General features: G+C 45.8%; 4 protein-coding genes across 4 annotated transcripts in view; 2 read left to right on the forward strand and 2 right to left on the reverse strand.

Moving 5' to 3' along the window:
* Positions 1–4580: 4580 nt before the first annotated feature.
* Positions 4581–6185, reverse strand: LOC131294212 (glucoside xylosyltransferase 2). The gene is made up of 3 exons (XM_058322258.1): positions 5970–6185; positions 5581–5896; positions 4581–5491 (listed from the first exon to the last, which is right to left on the reverse strand). The coding sequence occupies exons 1-3, from the start codon at positions 6119–6121 to the stop codon at positions 4820–4822; spliced, it is 1140 nt and encodes a 379-aa protein (XP_058178241.1). The 5' UTR covers positions 6122–6185; the 3' UTR covers positions 4581–4819.
* A 1080-nt stretch (positions 6186–7265) lies between these two features.
* Positions 7266–14528, forward strand: LOC131282035 (dedicator of cytokinesis protein 7). The gene is made up of 7 exons (XM_058311421.1): positions 7266–7401; positions 7516–7600; positions 7682–10120; positions 10504–12528; positions 12616–13660; positions 13727–14126; positions 14205–14528. The coding sequence occupies exons 1-7, from the start codon at positions 7361–7363 to the stop codon at positions 14407–14409; spliced, it is 6240 nt and encodes a 2079-aa protein (XP_058167404.1). The 5' UTR covers positions 7266–7360; the 3' UTR covers positions 14410–14528.
* A 1382-nt stretch (positions 14529–15910) lies between these two features.
* On the reverse strand, positions 15911–17144 carry LOC131288586 (reticulocalbin-2). Its single transcript, XM_058317734.1, has 2 exons — positions 16220–17144; positions 15911–16142 (listed from the first exon to the last, which is right to left on the reverse strand). Exons 1-2 carry the CDS (start codon positions 17041–17043, stop codon positions 15971–15973), a joined length of 996 nt encoding a protein of 331 aa, XP_058173717.1. The 5' UTR covers positions 17044–17144; the 3' UTR covers positions 15911–15970.
* Positions 17145–19865: 2721 nt separating this feature from the next.
* The window catches only part of LOC131282532 (arf-GAP domain and FG repeat-containing protein 1), a 28097-nt gene continuing 20834 nt past the window's right edge, over positions 19866–27128 (forward strand). The window contains exons 1-2 of the mRNA XM_058312027.1: positions 19866–19882; positions 22991–23170. Coding sequence (XP_058168010.1) covers positions 23007–23170 — 164 coding nt within the window. The 5' untranslated portion in view covers positions 19866–19882; positions 22991–23006. The remainder of the gene's footprint in view (positions 19883–22990; positions 23171–27128) is intronic.

Genomic DNA, 27128 nt, shown 5'->3' on the forward strand with positions numbered 1-27128 from the left:
GAAGTGAAAGTATGGTTCTGGTGACAAAAACGAAGAAAACTTATGGAAAACCAAAATTTCCTGGAAAGTGCTTTGTGTGCGGTGCGGTTGGGCACAAGAAAGCAGAATGTTCCAAAGCGAGAAAAGAGCGACACGTTCATGCACAAACAGCAGTGGTAGATAATCGGGAGGTAGCTTTGGCGAGCTATAGCGCGCGGAACAATGGAGACAGCAGAAAATTGGACTGGGTTCTTGACTCAGGGGCCAGTAGACACATGATAAACGATGAAACATTGTTCTCTTCGTTTGTTAAGCTACCAAATCCCGTTATCATTAGTAGCGCTAAAAGCACTGCAAGCATGAAAAGCGCGACTGAAGGCATTGTAAGAGGACAGGTAACTACAAAAGGTGGACGATTAACATTAAAGCTCAGCAAAGTGTTATTCGTACCGCACCTTAGCTTCAACTTACTGTCACTTGCTTGCCTTTTGAAAGTTGGTGTCAATGTGAAGTTCAAGCCGGATCGAGCAATCCTCACCAAAGATGGCGAAATTATAGGCGAAGCAGTAATGCGAAGTAACCTATATTTTCTTACCATGGAAGTTCCTGGGAATACTGCTTTAACAGTACACGAAACAGAAGGCAGTATGCAAATGGAACTATGGCATCGGCGCTTCGCCCATTTGGGCTACAAAAATGTGGCTAAGTTGCAGCAGCTGAACATGGTGGATGGATTGAAGTTCGATATAGGACGTAAACAAACTTTCTGCGAAACGTGTGCGGAAAGTAAAGCAATTCGTTCACCATTCAATGGTACACGACCGGCCACTAGAAGACCACTGGAAAGGGTGCACACAGATATCTGTGGGAAAATCACACCAGCGACACATGATGGATTCCAATATTTTGCCTCTTTTGTGGATGACTACACCCATTTTGCCGTTGTATACCTCATGAAGTCGAAAAACCAGTTGTTCGACCACTTTAAGGAATATGAGGCTATGGCAACAGCAAAATTCGGTACCAAAATCGAGAAAATACGCTGCGATTTAGGACGAGAATACTTCAGCAACGAACAGTTGAATTATTACAAGAATCGTGGAATTCAAGTCGAGTCAACGGTAGGCTACACACCACAACAAAATGGGGTAGCAGAGAGGTTTAACAGAACAGTAACGGAGAAAATGCGAGCTATATTGATTCAATCTGGAGCACCACAATCACTATGGGGTGAAGCGGTGCTGAATGCCGTTTACGTGTTAAATCGAAGTCCTACAGAAGCTCTGAAGAATAAGACCCCTGCGGAAATGTGGCATGGTGTGAGGCCAAAGGTAGAAAACCTGCGAGTTTTTGGATGCGCGGCTTACTCATGGATACCGAAACAGAAACGGAGCAAATTAGATCCAACCAGCCAACGTTGCGTAATGCTTGGATATGCGCCGTGTGGATATCGTCTATGGAATCAGGTGTCAAAGAAAGTATTCGTGGCACGTGATGTTCGATTTAACGAAAAAGATTTTCCGTTCAAATCGCAAGAGAAGGTTGAAGCCAACATTCCCCTCATTCCATTAGTAGTCCCACAAGTACAACAGCAAAAGGGGGAAATAAAGGAGGTTGCTGTTGATACATGTGCAGATGCTGATGACGATCCTGGTCGTGAGGCACCATTAATAGAAATTCCTGAAGTTCATCCGGACAACAACGCGGAAGAGAATGGAGAGGAATTCTGTATGGCCGATGAAGCAGTTGAAGCTGCAGAACCTGGACTGAATGAGACCGATAGACGGTCGACCCGGTCAACGAAAGGGATCCCTCCGGTTCGTCTGATCGAGGAAGCATATGCTAATGGAGTTATGCTTAAGGAGGAGATTGAACCCAAGACTCTGGAGGATAATCAAGGCTGTATGGCGTTCGTAGGATCTGAACGTTCCAGTCGTCGCTCGAAACACATCGAAGCTCGTGGACGTTTTGTCAGGGAGCTGGGTGACCGTGGCGTGCTTAAGCTGAAGTGCTGCCCCACTGAGGAGATGGCCGCCGACATTCTGACTAAGCCGCTAGGTGCAGTCAAACTACTAAAATTCAGTAAGATGATGGGACTTTCGTCGAGCGGTGGCAACAATCGTTGAGGAGGAGTGTTGCGGTAACAACAATGTTACCACCTCTATGTTAGCAGTTTGCTACATGGGACATTAGCTGTCATTGTGACATATGTCGGATTATATAAAATGGCGAGCGCGCCAGGAATTCTTGCTCTGTGTGTGAATAAACGCTACGGTGAAACAACGTGTACTCTTTGTAAAGTCAAACCCCTGGAAAGAACCTACCATTTTTCTGCGTCAATTTTAAATAAATAGTTCAATAATTGTCTCAGTATATTTTGAAATGAATATTTTTAAGACATCTCTTCACCAAAAACAAATTAATGAAATTAAAATTTTCAAAGGCTTTACACCTTAAAACATGTCAATGTCTCATGTTATGCATTTGATTCCCTGTGTACCTTCGTAATATGGACTCAAAATCATACTAAATGTTACATTAAGTAACGTGTCGAAATTCTGCTTCTTTGCATGCTTCGTTTCGAGATCCGGACGATGCTACTGTAGCGCAATCGAAAGCATGGAAGATGCGCGCTCTGTACCAATGGTAAATAGTGAATTTAAAACGTTCCCTATGCCACCACTTTCCACCGAACAAAACAAAAGAAAAAAGAAATTGAAAATGTGAATTTAAAGGTTCAACAGTAAACGAAGCAAACCTGCGAGCACGATGGAGTCAACGGTGAGGCGCACGTAAGCGTGATCGCCGGCGAAAAACGCCGCCACGTGCTAGCGGTGACTTGAACGATGGGGCAGTAGCGAAGGGTCCGAAACCTTTTCGACCGATTGCACCTCGCAGCATCCACCACGGGAGATGGCCAGCGACGGATGGAGGACAGGCATAACCTTGACTCATTTTCGGCACTATCGATGCCATCGCCACGTAGCTTACGAATGGAGGTTGCTGGAGCGCGGCCGCCCGACGACCACTCCCAACGGTGGGCTGCCCTCCCCGAAACAGGTGGATGATAAACAAGTCACAGCGGCGCGACGCAATCGATTGGGAGATGAGCGTCGTCTCCAGCATAACAATGCACCCTCGAAAAGATGATCGTAACGACCCGCTAAGGGTGCTCGAATATGAATACATATTTACACATCGCATAGCGAAGATATTTCGTCCTGCCGGCATTCCCGGGTACGGTTCGGCCACATTAAGCCGTCAGGCGAGAAGTCGCCACCGCAAAGCAGGTGCTATTTGGAAGGGAAACCGGCGAGCTGTGGTCCGTTGGTACGAGGCGTGTAGCAAACTGAAATAGTCGCTGGCTTATTATGCTTATGGATGGTTTGGTTCACCGTCGGAATACAAATCCAGTCCCTAGGCCTGACCAGACATACCGCAACAAACTCGACTGCACGCGGCCAACGAATGTCGGATGTCAACGCAAGCAAAGTGTTACTACTTTTTACTACTTCTCTGTCCGCCACGGAACCCACCGCACGAATACGTCTATGCGGCGGCACACAGCGCTGGCTCTACTTGACGAACCGAACGGACTACCCCAGCTGATATTGACTCTAAAGTTTAACAACATTTACAGACCAACACCGAACCGGCGAAGAGTGGAACGGGCGGCACCAAGAGTCTCTACTTCATGTGTACATTTCATGAAGATGGTACTAACAGAGTGCCATCCAGCCACCTTTTCACCGTGTGCACCGGCGAGGGCCAACAAGCGCGGGGAAGTTTTACATTATTATTAATGAAACTGTCCGCCAAGTGCATTTAGCAAAAGTTGCCTTGCGCCGCCGCTAAACCTGCCAATTCATTGGCAGAAGATACGACCTTTACAACGACGACGACGGCGAAGACGTCGTGGTCGCGACCACGAGATGCTGCTGGTGGCGATGGCGACGAGACGATTACCGGCTTTTCGAGGCAGCTGTGTAACCTCTGAGACCATATCGTCATTTGGATTGAACTTTACCTCTGCCTTCACACCCGACCGTACGTACACCTGTGGCGACGTCTGAACTCGGATTCATCATGTGAAACAGGTTCGTGAGGAGCCATTGCTGCTAGTACCCGATGAAGTTTGTTTTCTGATTTGAGTAAAACGATGAAAGAAAAACACATAAAACGGCCTTTGCAATGTTTTTTTTGTTTTTGCCTTTGGTGCTAATTCGCGAAGAAACGGAACTGTACCTACCGACACGGAGCAGGTGAAGATGCTGGCAAACGTTTGTTGCGGGAGGGTAACTATGCAATAACCTCATTACCTTCGCTCACGGTCGCTTTTGCGTACGTACACTGGAATGGAATGATTATTTTTGTTTCTTCAGGAGTCTTTTATCGTGGTTGGTGATTTTTCTCACATGCTAGCATACAAATAAAACCATTTTCAACCGTAATACGATGTGTAAAAACAGAATTCATCAAAAAGGTTGAAAATCATGTGGTTGGATTTGATATATATCAATTGAAAATCGAGACAATTATATAAGATAGGTTTTCGTCTTTCTCTCACATGAATTCAGCATAAGGAGCAATTTCAAAAATAATATCATGTTTATTTACACACATTCATTATTTTATACTACACTACTTACATCGAAAACACTACTTTTGTTCGTATGATATTGTTCGCTACCAACTAATGAAATCCCCTCCATACCGATTGGTCGTTTATCTCTTAAGTTATCCCTGGCAGTATGTACCTCGGAATGGACGTTGCGAGTTCGAGTCAAAGTTGGGTGGTTGAGAGTTGAGAAATAATATCGTTAACTATACGTATCAACGCTCACTGCTGAGCCATATCGTCGTACTGATTTTCCTTGAAGTATTTTCGAGGATCCTGAAGAAATTTGTCCAAAAGTTTATCACAGTTCGAGTTACTTGGTAGCACCAGTGATTCTTCGATTGTGCGGATAAAGTTACCATAGACATCGCTGCGGAAGGTATACTCTTCTATGGTCGTGTAGATAAGGTTGAAAATGGGCTGCGCCCGTGAGTGAAAGTACCCTCGGTTGCCGTGGATGATTTTCACACCGTCCGGCGCTTCGCACACGCTCATGTACATGCAATGGTCGGCCCGATAGTTCCATTCGCAGGGAAATACAAACAACCGATCCGGATGGTAGTGGAAGAGCACGTTCAGAATGTCCTGGTCACCCCACACGAGCTGCAGCCGATACTCACGAAAGATTGGCAGTATGTGCTCCTCCCAGCGGAACTCGCGCATTCGAGTAAGGTTCATCAGCATCACGCCGGAATTTACACCAAGCTCGCCGTAGTACGGATGTCGGGCGAAGCGATTGTACCATCCCGCATTCTTGTCCTCGTGTTCCGGTGCCATGCCGGCAAACTGGGATGCGTTGAAGTTCTGCAGCAGTGTCCATATTTCTTGCACCGGAGACAGAAATACTGTATCGGAATCTACGTACAGCACCGCATCGTGATGTGTCAGAAGCGACTAGAAATAAATCAAAGCAAAAACCAAACCAGTCAGATTTAAACCTCGACCTTCAAACTGCAAACCGGCGCATGCTTTCGGGTGCTTACAGGAAGGAACAGGCGCTGCGCTGCGCATGGCTTAAAAAGTTTCCTCCATTCGTATTGATTGGCGCGAGGAAATGTTAATGAATGGATTTCGTATGTAAATATGCGCTCCGTAAGCTCCTGCCAATCGTTAAGCTTTTCCATGAAGTTTATTTTCAGCTTCTCCTCCGCAATTATGACAAACCGCAACGGAGCTCGATTGCGGTTGAACATTATCGCGGATTTAATCATGTTCAGTGCTTCGTTGTGCCGCTCGTTGCACGCAACGACCACCACTGCTATTTCCGTCCCATTTGGTAGAACATCTTCCGACGGTTTCCTTTAATTTCGTTTGAAATGACACTGTATTAGTACTGAACGTTTTCTGCGGGATAGAATAATACTATACGAACCTCTGTGCGACAAGCTTATTTGCTGCCCCAAAAGCCTGGTTAACCAAATCCGGTTCGCCGTACGTGGGAGCATTGCCCACTCGGTAGATGTAGTAGCACAGGAGTAAAAAGGATGTCACCGCAAGAAGCAGTAAATATTTGTAAGCTTTCATGTTTGCCTAGCTCCAAAACGCGTTGGCGCATCGTTTAATCCACGATAGGCCTCGGTCTGAATTAAACGGCAAACGAGGCTTGGTATACCATAATTGATAAAGGATTCCCAACACGGCACACGGGTGGGGGATGAATGTAAGCTTTGTTGCTTTCTGTTTGCAATGCTAAGCGTGACTTTTGCTCCACGTGCTCAAGTTAATGACACAACACACAAATTAGATATACACAAATTAGATCTACGAAACGATTGTGCACAGTATTCTGTTAACTTTCTTCAAATTACTTGTTGGTCGCAATGGAAAACGATTCATAAAATATCCGTTCCATCTAAACAAATCGATCTGAACTGTTGCGTTTATCGGGATCCGAAGAACTGTCAAAATCAGCCATGTGCTACTTTTCTTATAAAAGAAGAAGTATTGTGATCTAATTATGAAAATTCTTTTTAAAAAGCTTAAGAAATAGAAGTAGCTTATCTAAAATGTTGAAATAAATAATAACTGATAAAATCTTCCAAAATAATTTGTGTCGTTATCACTTGATTGTAACTAAAACTAGATCACATTTTTTGGAAAAACATGCACCCAAGATAGCTATATCACAGAAGGGTAGTTTGTATGCACCTTGGACTAAGAATTTAAAAATAATCTTTGTTGTTTGAATTTGTTTGTTTTCAAACGGCCTTTGGTTCGATCGGTCTAATGCTTAAATTTGCCAAGTAGCTAAAAAGTTATTGATAAATTAGTTATTTCAGCAATTATTCCAAATTGTGACCAAGGTGTTTTTGGGCTTGTTGATGCCAGCTTCTAGTGATGGGATAATCGAACCCATACTTGGGACTCGAACCTAATTCGTTTGTTGGTGAAATGAGCTTACTCGTGTCAGAATAGAGACACAACAAATCAAGTAGATTCGAATTGATAGAGAACTAAATCAAGTAAGAATCGAATCAAAACGAATCCAAAACAAACCAAATCTGATTCAAATCTAAGTGAATCAAATATGATCTCATTCCCTTAAATGGAATCCAATCGTTTGGAATCCGTGAAGGGAACGAGTCTTCGAATCTTTCGAATCCCGATTCTGTCAACACTACTCGACAGTACACTTCAATTATGGCGTCTAAAAACCAAAACAATCCGTGTGCTACTACGTGTGAAAAGCAGTGAGTCAAAGGTGCGTTAAAAAAGTAAAGTTCGATTTAAACGTGCCCACATCCGTTAAGTAAAACAGTTACGATGTCGTCTGCACAGCGTGCATTCGCTTCGAAACTGACAAAGTAAGTATACGGTGAAGCAGTGCTTTCTGATACAACGCCCTGCAATGCAAACAGCACCATTTTTGTACGTGTTCGATTCCACCCAAAATCAATATAACACCGCACCTCCCGCAGGCACAATTCTTCCGACATCCGTAAAAACGTGGCAAATTACCAACTTTTATCGAAAAGCGACAGCAGCTCCGTATGCAGCTCTTCGGTAAGTATGCGAGAATAAAAAACAACACCTTTTATGGGAAAGCCTTTGTCATCATCCGTTTGCTCGGGGTAACTTTCACAGATTTCTTTGTGCGAACTGGTGGAACCCATCGACTATGAGGAGTTTCTGGCGCAACATAGCACCCTGGTGCAGAAGGATCACCTAAGGTCCATCCTCGATTTCCCTCCCGGAGATGTGCAGGTGAAAATTGTGCCTCGAAAAATTCGCACCATCGAGCATGTTGTCCCGAAGGAGCCGCTGGAAGAGTTGCCCCTTTACGTGCAGCATTGCGTCGATTGCTTCACGCGACCATGGAAAGTGGTGGAGCTGTCCGCCCGCCATCACTCCAGCTCGTGCAGTGCCCGCGAACGGAAGGATAAAGGGGCGCTTAGTCCCACCTCGTACCAGCAGGAGTTCGAAATTGATCGTGATTTCGGGTGCTTGGTATCGCTGGATGAGTCAGTCACGTCGACCACACTGTACGCGAGTGAAAGCTGCACGCCCAGCAGCCGTCAATCGATCGCTAGCCTATCGTCGGTGTCCACCTGCACGGACACGCTTACGCCGCGTGGCTCGTGGGCATCGTTCGATCTGCGAAGCTCGGTCAATGATCCTCTGATTACGGGCGTTCTGGAGCGGGTACCTCCGGAAAGCATCGACCAAAGCAATGAAGCAAAACGACAAGAAGAGCGCCAGCAGGCCCTGTTCGGGTTGTACGCCGAGGGTGAAATGGAGGATGCGATCGAGAAACGACTCCCGGCGGAGATGCCGATGGAACATCTGGGAAACCGAATTCACGTGAAATGCCTGCACCTTAAGCTGGAGTTGGAAGTCGAGCCGATTTTCGCGTCGATGGCCATATACGACGCAAAGGAGAAGAAGAAACTGTCGGAAAATTTCTACTTCGATATGAACACGGAATCACTGCGGCGCATGCTGGTGAACCATGTGCCGACCGCCGACATCAGCACGCAAGCTCGTGAGGCCATTTTCGACATCACGAACCCCAGCAATGAGCTGTACCTGGTTATAAGACTGGAAAAAGTGCTTCAGGGAGACATCAAAGACTCGGTCGAGCCGTACCTCAAGGACGACAAGGATAAGTATAAAGATAAGGCCAAGTCGAACGCGGCCGATTACTGCGAGCGGCTGGGAAAGTACCGTATGCCTTTCGCCTGGACGGGCATTTATCTCACGAGCATCTTCAATGGCGACAGCATGGAGAAGGAGGACCGCGAAAGTATTGGTTCGGCATCGAGCTCGAACAGTTTGGATCGTAAATCTTCCACCAGCAGCTTCGATCAGTTTCGCAAGCGAGCCAGCGACATGGGTACACTGACGCGTCGTGGTTCACTAGAACGTAAGATGGAAAAGCGACGATCCTGGTCGCCGGACGACTTTGCCAACAGCATCGAAACGTTCCGACCCATCACCATTACGGTGGCGAGCTTCTTCAAGCAGGAGTCCGATAAAATGAAGGACGAAGAGCTGTACAAGTTTCTGCCGGAGCTGAAACGACCGGCAGCGCTGATGAAAAAGCACAAATGCATACCGGGCTCGATCAAGGTAGAGATTTTGCCGGCTCCGGAAGAGCTAAAGTACGCTCTAACGCCCGAGCTGGCGAAAATCGATCCCTACCCCGACGGCCACACGCGCCCGGTGAAGGAGATACTGGAATTTCCATCGACTCCGGTCCTGAATCCACACTACGCCTACCGGAACATGTTGTTCGTATCACCGAAGGAACTAAACTTCTCTACCCGAGCCGGTTCCGCACGCAACATTGCCGTGCGTGTGCAGTTGATGGCCGGCGAGAAGCAAAACGACGCCCTGCCGGCCATATTCGGCCGAAGCTCTTGTGCCGAGTTTAGCACCGAGGCGTACAGTGCCGTCAATTATCACAACAAGCAGCCAACGTTTTACGACGAAATCAAAATCGAACTTCCCGCCAATCTGAAGCAGAACCATCACATACTTTTCACCCTATTTCACGTGTCCTGTCAGAAGAAACCGCAAGAACTACAGTCAACGGTGGAGACGCCGGTCGGTTTCACCTGGCTGCCGGTGCTAAAGGACGGCGGACATCTGAACGTGGGCGAATTTAACCTTCCCGTCATGGTCGAAGAACCTCCGAGCAACTATTCGTTCATTCCGCCGGACGTGCAGCTTCCCGGGACGAAGTGGCTAGATAACCACCGGCAGGTGTTCTCGGTGACGATCGATGCCGTCACGTCGGTGCACGCGCTGGACGATTATCTGGATAAGTTTATCTATCTTTGCGAGTGTCTCGATATGCGCAAGGTGCCGCCCCGCATCGGCGAGGGCAACATGGAGAAGGAGTTCAAAAAGACGCTCCAGGAGCTGCAGGCGGCCGACCAGGAGCAGCTGGTGAAGAACCTACAGGTCATACTGGACAAACTGATTGAGCTGCTGGTGACGAGTTATAAAATTGGCGGAGAAGCGCTCTCGCTCGGGCAGACCGTGTTTGAAACGATCTGTCAGATATCGGATAAAATATTCGTAAGTATTAAGCGGTTTTACCTAATGTGATTTTGGTGCTGTTAAGCAGCAATAACTAGTGATCAAATTTTATTGAATTCATTCTGACCATGCTTCGGCTTGTTTATTCAATGCTTTTGAAAATGGCAAGTAATATTTCTTTAACATTAATTAAATTTGCTTCTTCATTTTTCTTCTAAACCAAAACCAAAGTTAAAAATCGATGTCCTTAAGAATCAGGATGCATTGCATTCTATTAGCTTTAAATCAATCATTTTTATCTATATAAAATTTCACTCCAATGTTAATGTACCCTTCAATAATTTTCACAATCATTTTCTATAGATTTTCTGTAAAAATAATAACATTCTTGATAATGATTGTGTTTTTTATTCTACTTTTAGTTTCTGCAGCCGGAAGAACGCTACGGACGACAGAACATCCTCAGCACGTACATCCAATTCCAGTGCAAGATTCCCCACCCGATGGATCCGAAGTGTAAACTCGCCTCACTCCAGATGCCCATAAGGCGTCCAGCGTCGGCAGAGGAAATGAACCGCAGCACCAGTAACCCCGACCTGCTGGCACTGGTGGACCTGGGCACGAGTCGTACCGTCGATCGGGCGCTCAACATCCGTTCCGACGGATGCTCGCCGGGATCGGGCGTGAAGGATGGGTTGGTGCGACTGTTGCACGAAGAAATAGCACTGAACTGGGTAGTGGCCAGCGGTTCGGCGGCCGAGCTGTCCATGACCAACTCGTGGATGCTGTTCGAGCTGATCGTGAAAAGCATGATCGAGCACCTGGACCTAACGAACGCGCTGAATTCGCCGCGCAAAAGTCGGTTCCCGCATCAGTACACGGACGATATTGCTACGCTCGTGCATCTCGTAACGACGAAGGTGGTCGGCTACAATAGCAGCGATCCGAAGCTGGCACAGTCGATCAATTCCAGCCTAGCATTTTTCATCTTCGATCTGCTGAGCATCATGGACCGTGGCTTTGTGTACGGGTTAATCAAGACGTACTACAAGGTGATCATGACGAAAAGTTCGTCCACACCGGACATGATTCATTACAAGCTGGACTTTTTGCGAATCGTCTGTAGCCACGAGCATTTTGTAGCATTGAATCTCCCCTTCGGTACGCCGTACACGGTCCTATCAGCCCCGTGCAGTCCAACGCCGAGCGTTACCTCGAACAACAGTCAAAACTCGTACGTCAGCGCAATGACGGGTAACGATCGTGGCCTCTACTCGGATCTAAGCGTAGAGTTTCGTCAACAACACTTCCTGGTCGGGTTGGTACTGCAGGAGCTTTCCAACGTGCTGGACATTTCGAACACGCAGCTGCACGGTAAAGCAATCCGCTGCCTTCGCAATCTACTCACCTCGCACGATCTCGACCCGCGATACAGTGAGGTGGAGGCACGGGCCCGCGTAGCCGCCCTCTATCTGCCACTGCTGGGCATCGTGATGGACGTCATTCCGCAGCTGCACATTCCCGTGTCACAGTCGCACGATCGGCTCAATACGATCGGCCAGCTGGATGACTATCAAGGGCCATCTGGTGCGGTGCCGGCAACCAGCACCATCAGCCCCGAGGTAGCCTTTGCCATCTCGGGCATCCGGCGCTACAGTTACGTGTCGGAAACGCCGAAACCCAAGACCGCTCTCACCGGTGACACGCGCCACCTGCTGGCTTGCTTCCTGTGGGTGCTGAAGAACCTCGAACCCAGCACGCTCGTCAAGTACACGATGGGTCTCAGTCCGCATCGTGTCCACCAGATGTTGCAGGTGCTGAACATCTGCATACCGAACTTTGAGTACCGCGGCAAAAAGCAACCGGCCAGCGCCTCCAAGCGGAACACCTCGAGCTTCCGCAAAACGCCGGACATGCGTGAAAAGCTGGAAGAATTTATCCGCGGCACCGGTTCGGCTCGCAACGACCTGATCAACCGGCGCAAGGATGGACGTAACTCGACGGAGAAGCTGCGCTGGAAGAAGGACCAGATACGGACACAGTTCTACGATAGCAACATCAAGAACGAGGCCGAACTCGAGATGAGCAACTTCATCGAGGGATCGCTCGCGACGGAAGTATGCCTGACTATTCTCGACACGCTCGAGATGATCGTGCAAGTGGCGTCGTCCTCCGAAATGCATCACAATTTGCTCGGTACCGTGCTGAAGGTGCTGCTGCATGCTCTCTCGCGCAACCAGAGCACGCTGGCACTGCAGAATCTGTTCGCGTCGCAGCGTTCGCTGGTCTTCAAGTACCACAATCTGCTCTTTGATGAAGAAACGGACAACTGTGCAGATTTGTGCTTGCTGCTGTTGAAGCATTGCGGTTCACAGCTGCCCACCGTGCGGTCACAGGCGGCTGCCTCGTTGTATTTGCTGATGAGACAAAATTTTGAAATTGGAAATGTAAGTAAAAGAAATTTCTTTAACAAGAAGAACAATGATCACATAATAGGTCTACGCAATATTGTATCTCAACATTTTATTCCTTAGAATTTTGCACGTGTTAAAATGCAAGTGACCATGTCGCTGAGTTCGCTCGTCGGAACCAGCTCATCGTTCAGCGAGCAATCGTTGCGGAGAGCACTGAAAACCATTCTCGTTTACGCCGAGTCGGACACCGATCTTCAGGAAACGTCGTTTCCCGAGCAGGTTCAGGATCTGCTGTTCAACCTGCACATGATCCTCTCCGACACGGTCAAGATGAAGGAGTACCAGGAGGACCCGGAAATGTTGCTCGACTTGATGAACCGCATAGCCAAGGGATACCAAAACTCCCCGGACCTGCGCCTCACGTGGCTGGAGAACATGGCCAAAAAGCACACCGAACGGGCGAACCACACCGAGGCGGCCATGTGCTACGTCCACAGCGCGGCCCTGGTGGCGGAGTATCTGAGCATGCTCGAATCGCAAACCCACCTGCCCGTTGGTGCCGTCTCGTTCAAGCACATTTCCCCCAACGCGCTGATGGAGTCGGCCGTCTCGGATGATGTGGTCAGTCCGGGCGAAGATGGCATCTGTCTCGGGAACAGCTTCACCGAGGGTGGCCTAAAGCAGCTGCTGGATCATGCGGCTGGCGCGTTCCAGGCCGCCGGCATGTACGAAGCGATGAACGACGTCTACAAGGTGCTGATACCGATTTGCGAGGCCAATCGGGACTTCCGCAAGCTGGCGCAAATCCACGGTAAGCTGCTGGAAGCGTTCAATCGCATCGCGCAGCTGCAGGGCAAGCGGGTCTTCGGAACCTACTTTCGGGTGGGTTTCTACGGCACCAAGTTTGGCGATCTCGACCAGCAGGAGTTCATCTACAAGGAGCCGACGCTCACGAAGCTGCCGGAGATTTTCAGTCGATTGCAGAACTTTTACGCCGACCGATTCGGCCCGGATGTGGTGCAGATCATAAAGGACTCAAATGCCGTCGAAGTGGGCAGTTTGGATCCGGAGAAAGCCTACATACAGATTACGTACGTAGAGCCGTACTTTGAAACGTACGAGCTACGCTACAGAGAAACGTATTTCGAGCGTAACTTCAATATAAGTAAGTCGTGTCTCGCCAACCTTTACCTTGCGGGCTTAAATAATCCTCATTTGATTTCACTTTCAGAGCGTTTCATTTTCGCAACACCTTTCACCAAATCGGGCAAAGCACACGGAGATCTGCACGAGCAGTGCAAGCGCAAAACGATCCTCACCACGGCCAACCACTTTCCGTACGTAAAAACGCGCATTCAGGTCGTCCACCGCCAGCAGATAGTGCTCGAGCCAATCGAGGTGGCCATTGAGGATATACAGAAGAAGACGGCAGAGCTGGCCACGGCTACCACGCAGGAGCCGGCCGATCCAAAGATCCTGCAAATGGTGCTGCAGGGATGCATCGGTACCACCGTCAACCAGGGCCCAATGGAGATGGCTCACGTGTTTCTGTCCAGCATTGCGAACGGAAACACCATACCGACGAAGCACCAGAACAAACTGCGACTTTGTTTTAAGGATTTCTCCAAAAAGTACGCATCAACCGCATTGGAGCGGTGGTGGGTTCTTAATTAAAAATATTTTTTAAAAAAACGCCCTTTTCGTTCTAGATGCGCCGATGCGTTGAAGAAAAACCGTAATCTCATCCTACCCGATCAGAAGGACTATCAGAAGGAACTGGAACGCAACTATCAGGTGTTCACCGAACGCCTTTCGCCGCTTATTACCATCAGCCCTTCGCAGGCCCAAGGGTTAGTGGCGGTAAAGAACGATATGCACAACAACAATCGGTTAACCTGTACGCTGCGTTTTTAAAGCGAACCCCACGCACTATACAATGCTCTCTTAATCCTCTCTATAATTTAATTTGCAAGAGTATCTCACCGTTATGATTTATTCGGAAGCGGAAAACAATTTAACCAAAAAAATATCATTATTCCTGTAAGTTCATTGATAGGACAAAAACGAAGTCGGGAGACAGTACGTGTGCGATTATTGCTAATCATATTTGTCATATTTGTAGTAGCGTTAAGATATTCGAAACATTATTAAAATGTTCATTTTGTATGCACAAGGTAGATTAGTGTGAACGGTGCACAGAACCGATGCGTTTGTTTGAACATAGAATATTTGTTTGATCACACAATACAAGCACCTATTAAAACGTTGCTCTCTATACCTCATTTGAAGTTCAATCTTGAATATGAATTTATCTCTTTAAGTTAGAAAAAAGAAGTTGGAATTACTGCCACCGATTCGTATATCTCTAGCAATGCGAGTAGTGAGTGCCAAAGAATTGAAAATAACCAGCAACATAATGCAAGGTTCTAGAAGCATAACTAAGCAGAACAACACTCGCGGTTCAATTAGATTGTGTTTGCTTTCGCACCAGATTCGAATGGTTCTTGTTCTACTTTCAGTTGAGAATTTATGCAAGATTCTCGTTTTAAGTAGACTATTCTGCTCTCCATCGAACTTAGACAGTAATTGTCACTTTGAAACGCTGAGAGTTGTGTTTGAATTGATACTAGGGTCAGCATTGCTTGAAATGCAAGAAGCAGGAAAAGCGTGTGGCAAATACTTTATACGAAAGAAGAAAATTCAACAGTGAGCTTTTTCATACGTACCATGGTAATAAACATAACATATTATTGGCAATACAGTTTAATCCACAACTTATGATTGGAGTGAAAGAAATATTACATTCTGATGCCCAGATGAATAACTTCGCACTTGGGCCAGTTTGGCCCATTACATACAATCGACGAAGGCTTTCCATATACATTGGTAAAACATCCCAAATTTTATCTACAAGAGGCGAATATAATTAAAGGAATTCTAGCCTTAAATTCTAGACATTTGTTTGTGATATTTTCTCATTTCTTCTATAAAAGAAAAACTCCAACAACTTTTGGTTTAGTAGAAGTTTAAATATTGATTTAAAAAGCATGATAAATCGACAAAGTCTAAACTATTTGGTAAACATACGTAAAACATACGGACATACACATTCGACTGACTATCTTTATGGCAGCTCGTTACACATACGAAGAAAGTTAGTTTTGCGCTAGATAGAGATTAAATGAAAAATTACTTTTTGAACCGAATTAAAAAACGTAATAAATAGAAGACAATCGCGCCAGAGAGCCGTTAAATTAGGGTATTTCGCGTGTATAATTCAACCATAAGAGAGTACGAGAGATATTCCCACGGATGCAAAGGGAACACTTCTTCTACAGATAAAGCTCGGTTATGCCTTACGGTCAATGTCGAAGAAAACACCCTATTACTCCTTTTCGACTTAAATTAAAAGAGTAGTGTCATAAACGCGAAAATACGAAAGTACCGTTTACAATCCTTAAACGGACTGACTTCCTTACAGCTCGTCGTCAAAGTGGTGGATGTTCTGCAAATGGTCACCGTAATCGGTGGCTTCGCTTCCCACGAAGATATCGTATTTTTCGATAATCTCTTGATGGGACAACCGATCATCATGGTCGTCGTCGCTGGCGGCGAAGAGATGGTCAACTTCATCGCTAGCTACCTCGCTGCGGGGGTAAAGGAAAAGAATTGCAGATTAGATACAACCGGTCACTTTTTATCCATCACTAAACGATTTACTTACTCATTGCTCGGTACAACCCAGGAAAGGATTTCGTTTCCATTCAAATAGCCATCGCCATCCCTGTCAAAGTCCTCCTTGAACTTATCCATCTCGACCACCAGCCACTCCTTATCGTGGTCCATCGCATTGTCCCCCACAAACTCTTGGAAATCGATACGGCCATCGTTGTTCGTGTCCTTGTCACGAAGCGTTTGCTTCAAAATGATTGGTAGCATCTGGGGGAACTCCTCCGGCGAAACGAACTGAACGAATTCGGTCGCATCAAGCATGCCGTTTTTGTTGCTGTCCGCCGCATCGAACATCTCCTTATCATCTTGAATTAGCTTGCGTTCCTCCTCGTTTCGTGGCTCCTCGAATACACGCACACCTTCCTCGTCATCGCTGTCCATGCCATACGTTTCCTGCAGGTACTCTTCCCACGTTACCGATTCGTCGTTGTTCAAATCGACATCGTCGAATCGCTCGGAAGCTTCCTCTTCCGCCAGGCTCTTGAATGAACGTAGAATCCACGCCTTCAGCTCGTGGCGGTCGACGAAACCGTCTGAGTTTTGGTCCATCTTCGTAACCAGCACAGCCAGGCGCTTCTTCGACTCTTCCGGTGAAAGGTTGTCAAATTCTTCTGCCTCCTTCACACTGCCCAGGATTGCTTCGTGGTCAAACTCGGAAAAGTGTTCGTCGCCTTCCATATGATGGGCATCCCGGGGTGCATATGCGCCATCTTCCGTACGTTCCCTGTTGACCGTATGCGAATGCTTGTGTGTCGCTGCACTCTGCACACAGGCGGCAATCAGAAGAATGTAGACCGCCGAAATCCACATTGCCATTCCGTTCCTCTGCCGCGGATAGGAATCTGTAGCGAATCTAGAATCCGTTCAACGTGGATTCCTTGTTGACCGCAGAATGATCACCAGAAGGTAGCCAACGATTGTGGAGGAAAAATCGTGATCGTGATGTAAACAATGTACCTGGGGATTACCGAACAGTGACAGTTGTTCCATCAAGGTTGCTCATTAAGGTTCCATTTGACATTTGTGTAGAAACATCATTTTTGTATTTCCTTTGCACATTTAAATTGACGGTTATGCTCAGTAGCTTTTACACCTTTTACCACTATTTAGCGCGATGGCCAAAGCCTTTAGTGACACCGTCCAAAACATTAATACGATCGCCGGAGCTATTAAGATAACGCAAGCGTCGTTTAGAGACTCCATCCAAAGTGTATTGTGTATTTTTGGTAGGCTTTTTTTTGCCATTTACACCTCATAACCTACCAAAGCGTATTCGGCACAATCGCCGTACGAAACGTCATGTGGCTTCGATTGCCAAAATTTGTTTTCTTTTTAATGAAATCGAAGCAACTTGTTCGGGAGCGGGAGTTAATAAAAAAGCTTTCTCGGGTTTGGGTGTCGGAATCGGAGTGAAGTTTATAGAACAAGTTTTTAAACGACATCATGGAACATGGTAGGAAAAGGGCAGGAAAGGAAACAGGATGAGACGATGACCCTTAGCGACAGGCGCCGAAACTGCAACTCAGCGTTAATAGTTGGTCGGTGGCGGTTGGACATCGCGGCGATCATCGGTTGTTACCGGGTGTAACATAGTATCGGTGGCCAGTGTTCGATAGCAGCGCTTGGATCGACCGACTCGGGGTGGTTAACCGGGGCCGTGTTAACTCGCATCAGACAGTAAGTACGTGTGTAAGAACCCACAGCAGAGTTCTTACTGATGATGATTTTTCCGCGCTTTTCACACATTTCAGTGTCTCGACAAGGAGGAAGAAGCGGCTTCAAGTGAACATCAACGCGTTCTACGTGTTTTCACTGGCCATCACGGAGTGGTGCTGCACATCGTACATCGAAGGAGCCTACTACGATCCATGGTCGCTGTTTGCCAGCACGAACCAGAGGAGGGGTCGGAACATTTCAGGTTGTTTCGCCTGATCGCCTTCCGAACCGGACGATAATTTATTATTATTATCGATATATCAAAAAAATAAAACAAACAAAAATATTTTCCTCCATGAAAATAATTATTATGGGAAAGAAAATATATCCTGAACTCAGCTCATATACAGTCTGTTCTCGAGTTACGCGGTTCTCGACTTACGCGGATTCGGAGATACGTGGTTTTCAAAACTTGACAGTAGATTGGGTTTATTACATCGATTTAAATTCCTGAGATGTACAACCACACGAAAAAATGTGTAAATTACACATTTGCATAACTTACGCTTTTAATTTCGTTTGTTGCAATTTATGTAGTTTGAATACGCTTGCATTGCATTCATATTAATGGACAAAGAAAAATTTTGAATATTCGATGATACATGTACACAATAGCTCGATCTCTTAACTCCTAATATAAACTATGTGTCAAGCAATATTCGAGATACGCGGAAATTCGAGATACGCGGATTTCTGTGGAACGCAAAAACCGCGTAACTCGGGAACAGACTGTAATCTACTACGAATGGGTATACGGTTTTTGCGCGAATAGTCAGAAATAGGTATTATAAACGCACAGTCACGTCAAAAGCGTTCTCTTTTGAGGTGTACCGCAAGTGTAAAGAGAATTGTTTTACACTTCTTTTCAGAAGTCGCTTTACGCCTAGATTGTATAGGAAATCTGCTGCAAAAGAAGGGGTAAAAGAATTCTGAAAAGAAGAGCGTGCAGTTCTGAAGAGAATTCTTTTACCCCAAAATAACGCCAAAATTTCTCGTTGGATACTACCCTACCACCGAACGTTAACCGTCACCCGTTCAACCAAACCTACATACGTAGACGTTCAACCGGACTACCCGGGTAGTCCATACATTTTGTATGGGAGACTCCGTTTTCCTGTTCTTAAGACTTAGTAACTTTTTATCTAGACGTCGGATCGATTTGAAATTTTCAGTGTAGATGCTTGAGGATGTTTCCCACAAAATTGTGTATCTTTTATAATTTTAATAATTCATTGATTATGCTAATTTGAGGTTCCAAAAAATTTCACCCTTCACATCTATGACCCAAACCTGTGCAGCTTGAACATTTTAGATAGGACTTTGCATTTTCTGTATTTCAGTATACGTATCTTTGATCATTGAATCTTAATTAATTGAAATTTTCAGAAATTTATTCAATTTTTTTTCTAAAAGTGTTCTAGAAATGTTCAATGTTCAAATAGGATTCTTTCATTCGAAAACACGAATTCAATAATTTAAACATTTATGCCTTACTATTAGGTATTCAAATCTTAATCTAATATTAAATACAAGTATGCTACACATCATTTTGTTCAGAAAATTTGCGCCACAAACACGTTTATTAATCCGTTTCTAGTCGACTATGCGTGTGATTCAAAGTACAACAACAGCTAAGTAAAAGTGAACGTTATGGAAAAACTCAATCCTTAGAATAGACAAAACCGAACAGACTAATAGAAGAATTACTAGGAACAGCATTTCTGACGAATGCATTTTAAAAAAGAATTAAATAACGGACAAAACTCTGTTCACAGTTGAAGCATGAAGATAGCATGAAGCGACTAAGAGTTTATTAATTTTTAGAATATTTTATGCAATTTTCCAAAACATTTCAAGTAGTTAAGTATCTACGAGCAAATATATCAGTACTAAAATACAGAAAAAGCAAAGTTCTATGTAAAATATATGAACTACACAGATAAATGGTTATAGATGTGAATGGTGAAATTTTGTGGAACCTCAAATTAACATACTGAATGAATTTTTAAAATTATAAAAATTATACAATATTTTGGGAAACATCCTCAAGTATCTTCACTGAAAATTTCAAATCGATCCGACGACTAGATAAAAAGTTATTAAGTCTTAAGTACAGGAAAACGGAATCTCCCATACAAAATGTATGGACTACCCGGGTAGTCCGGTTGAACGTTTGAGGGGTATCAACCCAAAAACGCAAATAAAAATTATTTAAATTCCTTGGAAATTTTTTTTTCTTTAGCAGAACGATAGAAAATGAATTTTTCTAGGTATTCTATAAATTTCATGCCGATACGTCAATCCAATCAAAAGTTAGAACAAAACAAAACTCCAAAAACTACCCGGGTAGGCGGTTGAACGGGTGACGGTTAACAAAGATCCAGGGTTGTAAACGCAATTGGTAAGACGGGGGAACAAATGCGGATTTGTTCCATGGGTCGCCAAGAAAAATATAAAAGAAAGGTATATGCATCTTGGCTGTCATTGTCAAGCTGACAAGAGAGTTGAATAAGTGAAAAATGTAAATATTTGTTCGTTGTAGTTTAGCAAGCTGTTGAAAGAGAAAATAATCTTTCTGTGGTACCTCATAACAAACTGTCCTGATTCGTCAACTCAACGCAATATCGTTCGGTCCGCATTTGCCAGACAATAAATTGCCAGTGAAAATTAACTTCGTTTGAGGTTTTTACAGATGGCAGCAAAGCATACATTTCTTCGCTTTGTGGAGGAAATTTCTAGTGGTTTTGTTGTGTTCGTTTGGAAATTGTCACTTGATAGTCGAAAATAGGGAGCAATTGCGTTTGCGTTCGCTCGTCCGTCCGATGCCATATGTTACGGGCGTTTTTGAGGACAGTAAGAATAGTTTTATTTGTTTAATTGACCAAGCTAGGGGTATTGGGATGGGCGAGTGAGTGCAATGGTGCGAAGTGCAATAAGCCAGCGGTAATTGAAGACCAACACACTACTGTGATGGCCAATCGACCGACGTGCTGAAGAGGAAGGCCGCCCGTAGAAAGCAAACACTGCCAGTCCCGTGAACTAGTGATGAGAAAACTCCAAAATTTCAGGAGCAGATCAGATCATTTGCTCTTAGTCAAAGATCGGATCAGATCAGAAGAGCATAATCGTACTCCAATGCCATGCCGCTACGGGTAATGGCGTCACTAGGATCATAATGGAGCAGATCAGATCACATCGCCATAGGCCCGCCGGCAAAGAGCATATTGGATCAGATCAGAACACATCGCCTTACCGCTACGGATAATGGCGTCACTAGGATCATAATGGAGCAGATCAGATCACATTGCCATAGGTCTACAGGTAAAGAGCATATTGGATCAGATCAGAACACATCGCTATACAGCTACGGGTAATGGCGTCACTAGGATCATAATGGAGCAGATCAGATCACATCGCCATAGGTCTGCCGGCAAAGAGCGTATTGGATCAGATCAGAACACATCGCCATAGCGCTACGGGTAATGGCGTCACTAGGATCATAATGGAGCAGATCAGATCACATCGCCATAGGTCTGCCGGCAAAGAGCGTATTGGATCAGATCAGAACACACCGCCATAGCGCTACGGGTAATGGCGTCACTAGGATCATAATGGAGCAGATCAGATCACATCGCCATAGGTCTGCCGGTAAAGAGCGTATTGGATCAGATCAGAACACATCGCCATAGCGCTACGGGTAATGGCGTCACTAGGATCATAATGGAGCATTTGCTCTCATATCTTCGGATCAGATCAGATCATATAATCAAGAGAGCAGATCGGATCATAAGAAGCTATTCCTTCTTCTCATCACTACCGTGAACGCAGCAGTCTAGAGAAATCGGATGTGAGAAGTGGTATCTCTGAAAACCCGCTACGCCATTCGGACTACGTAACACAAATTGAATTATATTTTCGTGTGCCCCGTCGCCCTCTCGTCCCCTCGTGTGTGGCACCTTCGCCCGCAGTAGGCTGACCGTTTTTCCCCGCTGAAGGGTCGTAACACACACACGCACAATATACGCGAAAATCGCTGGTTTACGAACGAATGAATCAACGATTTTGATCCGCGCTGATGTTTTTATTCTAAATCACCTTTTTTCTGTTTGTTTTTCTTTTCTGTTCTTCATCTTTGCGCGATCCCTTTCACGTCTATCGTCCATCGCTTTCTAACTGCTGTCGATTGCGTTCGGGCTCGACGATGTGTGTGTTTGTTTCTCAGTGCGATAGGCAGTAGGCGAGTAGTGGTTGTGTGTCCCGCAAGCGAAGAAAACGAGCTGTCAAGTGGCAAGATGCAAAGGTAAAAAACTGCTGCTTGCGAGTAGTGAAAAAGCCTCGCGACGGCGAAGACGACGACGACGACGACGGAGTGCGCTGCTCGATTGTGTGATCCGGAATTCCCTGGCTGCTGGCTCGGCATCGCTCAGTGCAGTGTGTGCAGAGGAGCACAAAAGAGAAAGTCGGCAGTCGCTGTGTGGCTGATTCAGTTCGTTTGTTGATTTTGTGCGCGCTCGGAAAGCAGAGACTGCTTTGGAGAGGGTTCGTGTTGTGGGTTTGCCTTTCTGCCTGTAAAGTGCTCCGTTGACATCGACGGTGTCATTCACTGGGCAGTTGGGAAAAACCAATAGAATAGTGTTGCTGTTTATAAAGTATTCAGTGTCATCGTACCGTGTGTTTGTGAAACGAAAGCACGGCCAAAAATGTGCCCCTAAGTGGTAGAAAGTGTTTAAATTCACCCGCTTCCCAACACTGGATTCCCCGTGTCAAGTGCGTTGAACCGCGTTCTCTGCTCTCGCCGCGTCCGTTCTGCGGAAAAGCAAGAAAAGCTGCGTGAGAGGAGGTGCGGTGGTAGTGCGGGTGAAATTCAGGCCGCCGCAGCACATCTTCCCCATCGCAACCGGAAGTGGTCGGAGATAGGCGAAGGCGAGTGCGACGCAACAAAGAGTTTCTTCCTCGGCGCGGGAGGGCATACGTAAAAGCATAACAGTCGACGTGAAAAAGAGGAGAAACACAACAAACCCCAACCCAAGCGCGAAGCAAAGAGAACACAAATAACCACCACCATGGCCCTGGTGCGGAAGAAACTTGATGACAAAATACTGAAAACGCTACGGGAGCTGGTGGCCGTTGGCGGCAACAAAGAATGCTTCGATTGTGGCCAGAAAGGGCCAACCTACATCAACATGACCATCGGGTCCTTCGTCTGCACCAGCTGCTCCGGCATACTGTAAGTTTTAGCCCCGGCCCTTCCTCTGGACGCCGTTAATTTGATTTAAGCGACCGTCATGGTTTTCCCGCGCGGCTTTCCTTCCGCTCCGGTTCAAGTGCGGGTTCCATGAAACGGTTAAGCACGTTCTTGTAAACAATGTGTCACAATATCGTGCGCGAGCAAAGAACTGCTCTCGACGCAGGGTTTTCCCCAGCACTATCTGACCACACACGCCGGGTTTTGGGGAGTAAATAATCCAAACAATTAGGCGGATTCGCAAGGAGAGGCTGGGGAGGGTTGAGATGTTGGACAGGATGCACCGTTTGATAAGAAGAATCTGAATGGTAAAGGGTCAAGAAGTAAAAAAAACAAGCTGTTCAAATTCTTCTGGCGTCAACAGCTTTCAGTTTTGCGACGTGTGATTCATCTTAGGATTGTATTTTTATTTTAGCATTCGCAAAACTTTCCCTGTTCGCTTGATGATTCACGATTACCGTATCACTATGCAAATTGTAAGCATCTTGCTATCATGGTTAACCCATAGGTTTGTTTATGTTTTTATGTGATATTTGTATGTACAACACATGAGATTAGAAGTCAATCACCACTTGTAGTGAAATACAGAAAATTATATACATTCACTTACATGACTGGAACTGTTTATAAAAGTCAGTATCATGCTCAACCTTGAAGTGAATTTAAATAGAATTGATTCAAGCTTCCTTAACGCGAGGCAAAATGGTAGGAATTAAATTACAACATGCATCTGCTATATTTTACATCCTTTACTTCGCCATCCCAATTGTAAAATTTCAAATGAAACAAATTCATGTGTTGTAACACTGGCACGAAATTTCAATTTTAGGTAGAAACTGTAAAACAAAGGTATTCTCTTAGGGATCCCTCACTAAACAGGGATCCCACATAACTACGTGAAAAAGTTAGTTTGTAAACCAAAACGTTACGGTGAGCGCACTTTATATTATGGCAGCAAGCAATTGAATTTAATTTTCATTTGTACATTGCTAGAATGTCATTAGATAGGGGTAATAACCAACCAAGGTCTGACAGTGTAGGGCAGTTCCGTATTACTCCCAAATGCTATCCGCCTCGTATACTTTAGGGAACCTTTACACGGTTGACCAACGTCTTGTTCATTGGCTGGGATTACCTAAGCGCATCGGAATTGAGCACATTCCAGTCCCATTCCTTTCCATTCCTTTTCGGCACAAACTGATCTCGCATAGTCTCGGCATTTCCACACATCGATCGTGCCTTGTGTACGTGTACACTGGGGTTTTCTACGAACGAAGAAAAGAAGTCGGAGGTCGTTCGCCCGTAATTGTCAATTCGTTACAGTGCGATGCACACGCGAAGACGCCTGAAGACAGCGACGATCTCGGGGCCACTGCCACCGGGTTGACGTTGACGGACCCAGCGCGACATCAGCTCCGCTTCTTAAGGCTCTTCGCGTCGTTTTGTCAGCAACCAGCTACCTCTCCCCGCACACCCTCATCCCCGCTGGGCCCCGTTGCGGACGTGGTAGAAGTACATTTCAATACATCCCATGATCCCGCGCTGGGCTGGTAGAATGGCCCGCTTCCGCTGCGATCGAGCTTTGTGTCGAACGAGGTCCCCTTCCGTCAGGTATTTGTGGTTATGTTTCTGTCCACCACCCCAGCATCCCACCTGCCGAGACGATCGCACGGCTGCACCGACCTACCTGGCCACCTTCCCCTCGGGCGGCGTTGATGGCAGAAACCTGCATTTCTGGTTCGGAATGAGCGCACATAACTGCACCGGATGATGGGCTCACCGTGGCCGACATGTCGCACAGGTAGTAGTGGCCCTGATGAGAGCACCCTAATGGTGTCATATGGAACACACGGTCACCGTTCGGGCGATCCTACTTAGAAGGGAACCGAATGGACACCCTTCAGGTACGACCGTCAACACATACACACAGTTCAGCAGAGATGATTGCCTTTCCGGCCCGTGTATGGCAGCCAAGCTGTGATGGTCCCTAACGAGTTGCCTCTCCGCTCCTCACTTGTCGGCGATGGATCATTGCATTAAGTCCTTCGCACCGGCCCACAATTATGGAGCGACACGAAGTTAACTGTTGCCGCGTAAATTAAGGCTACACGAAGGGAGCAGTTCCCATTGCACAGATGCACTTTCCACGGTCCCGATTTCGTTTAAAATGCATTTATTCTTTGCTCCTCAAGCAGTATGCAATATCAAAGCAAATCTCGATGGCAGTTTAAACAAACGACTATGCTACAGTTATTAAGCTTTGAAGTAGACATTAATGTGTTCCATTAATAAGTGCAGACGTGTCTCATGCTAGTAGACTATTACATTTAGAAGTTTTAAAACTGGAAAAAATGTTAAAGCGATATTATACTGTACTTTATGGATTACAAATAATATCCCTAAATTAAACATGACATATTACACTTGTGCCATTGGACAGTGCGATAGGCTTAGGCATGATCATCACCTAAATTTGGATTAATTTTGACGTTTCACATTTTTTAATTTAAGTAGGAAAGACATGTGGGGAATCGCTAGTAGTAGAAACTACTTCGAGTATAAAATCCGAGTATGAACCATTTCGGATTGATGGATAAATAAATGATGGGGGTTGGGGTTTTTTTTTTTAATTTTCAACGTTGTACAACTTCATTTATAAATTAGTAAAAATAAGTCCTTTTTGTATCCCGTATCGGAACAGTTGTTCTTAATTTATTGTATTCATCAGCCACATAGACGATTCTAGTGTAGATTGAACGTTTTACTTATCTGGTCCTGATATGCGATCTAAAATGCGATCACATGCGATCGTTGCTAAAAATAGGTTTCAGGCGAGACAGAACCAAGTCAGCTCTATTACGTTTTGATTTATGTTTTCCATATGTCTTGTATATGCTCTTCTTTTTGCAAGGGTTTTTTCTTCGTTTATCTTTGGATTGATTTTAATGATCTCATTTTGTAAATTGCTTCAACCAACACTTTTGCTTCCGTTTCCGACTAGTTTCAACTGCAATCACTGTTCCTTATCAGTGGCCAGAATGTTCTCTTGGGATTGTTATTATTATTACTTGATGGTTGAATGCTTCAGCCCGTGCACACTGTGTATTGGAAAAATAGTTGCGCCGCGGCGAGATCGCGGCCATTGCGCGGCGTTTCCGTTGTTTAGGTCAGCGCATGCATTCAAAACAAACCTCATTTCGCGTTGGCAGACGGTGGTGGCCAGTGGCAGCGCCAAAGAGGTTCCTCGAGGTTCGAGCGATCGCGACCAAAAGCAAAACTTCCTCCATCAACAACAACAACAGCGCCGCCGAGGGCGCGAACAAAGTACAAAAACTCTCGCATGGCGAACAGAGACGACGACGTCGGAGGCTTCTTCGCTGGGTGCCCCCTTCGCCTCCATGGGCCAGCTTCTTCCGCGCATTCCATTCCAGTCGCGTTTCTGTGTCCGATTTGCTGCGGCTTGCTCGGTCAGTTGCGATTTGCCCCCCCCAACCCCTTTTCGCCCGCCCGTCATTTCGATGGCGATGGCAGAACCGGTTTTCGTTTCCATTTATGAAATTCCAAACCGCTCCGAAGCTACCCCGTACGGTTCGCCAAGTACGTGATACTGGTCTTTCCCGCTTGCTGGCATTTTTTGCTCGCGAGCTTGCTCGGCGGTTGTATTGCGTTTGTTCGATGACTCGTTGACTCATGCCGACGAAGGAAGCAACTTCACTCGAAAACGCTCGATGATGGAGCCGTAGAAAGAAGCGGCGTTGATCTTCTGCCCTGTGTTTTTCTAGGGTGTACCTATGCAAACATGTTATTTACCATCCAAAGGACAAATCTTTCAAAGTCATTGCATAAAAATACATAAGAAACGGCCAATCCCAAATAATCGACGATGGTGGATTCTCTTCACAAAAATAACCCCTTTTTTGTCTGGGACGCCTTCTCCCAG

The sequence above is a fragment of the Anopheles ziemanni genome, chromosome 2 (assembly GCF_943734765.1).
Source record: "Anopheles ziemanni chromosome 2, idAnoZiCoDA_A2_x.2, whole genome shotgun sequence".
Taxonomy (NCBI): Eukaryota; Metazoa; Arthropoda; class Insecta; order Diptera; family Culicidae; genus Anopheles; species Anopheles ziemanni.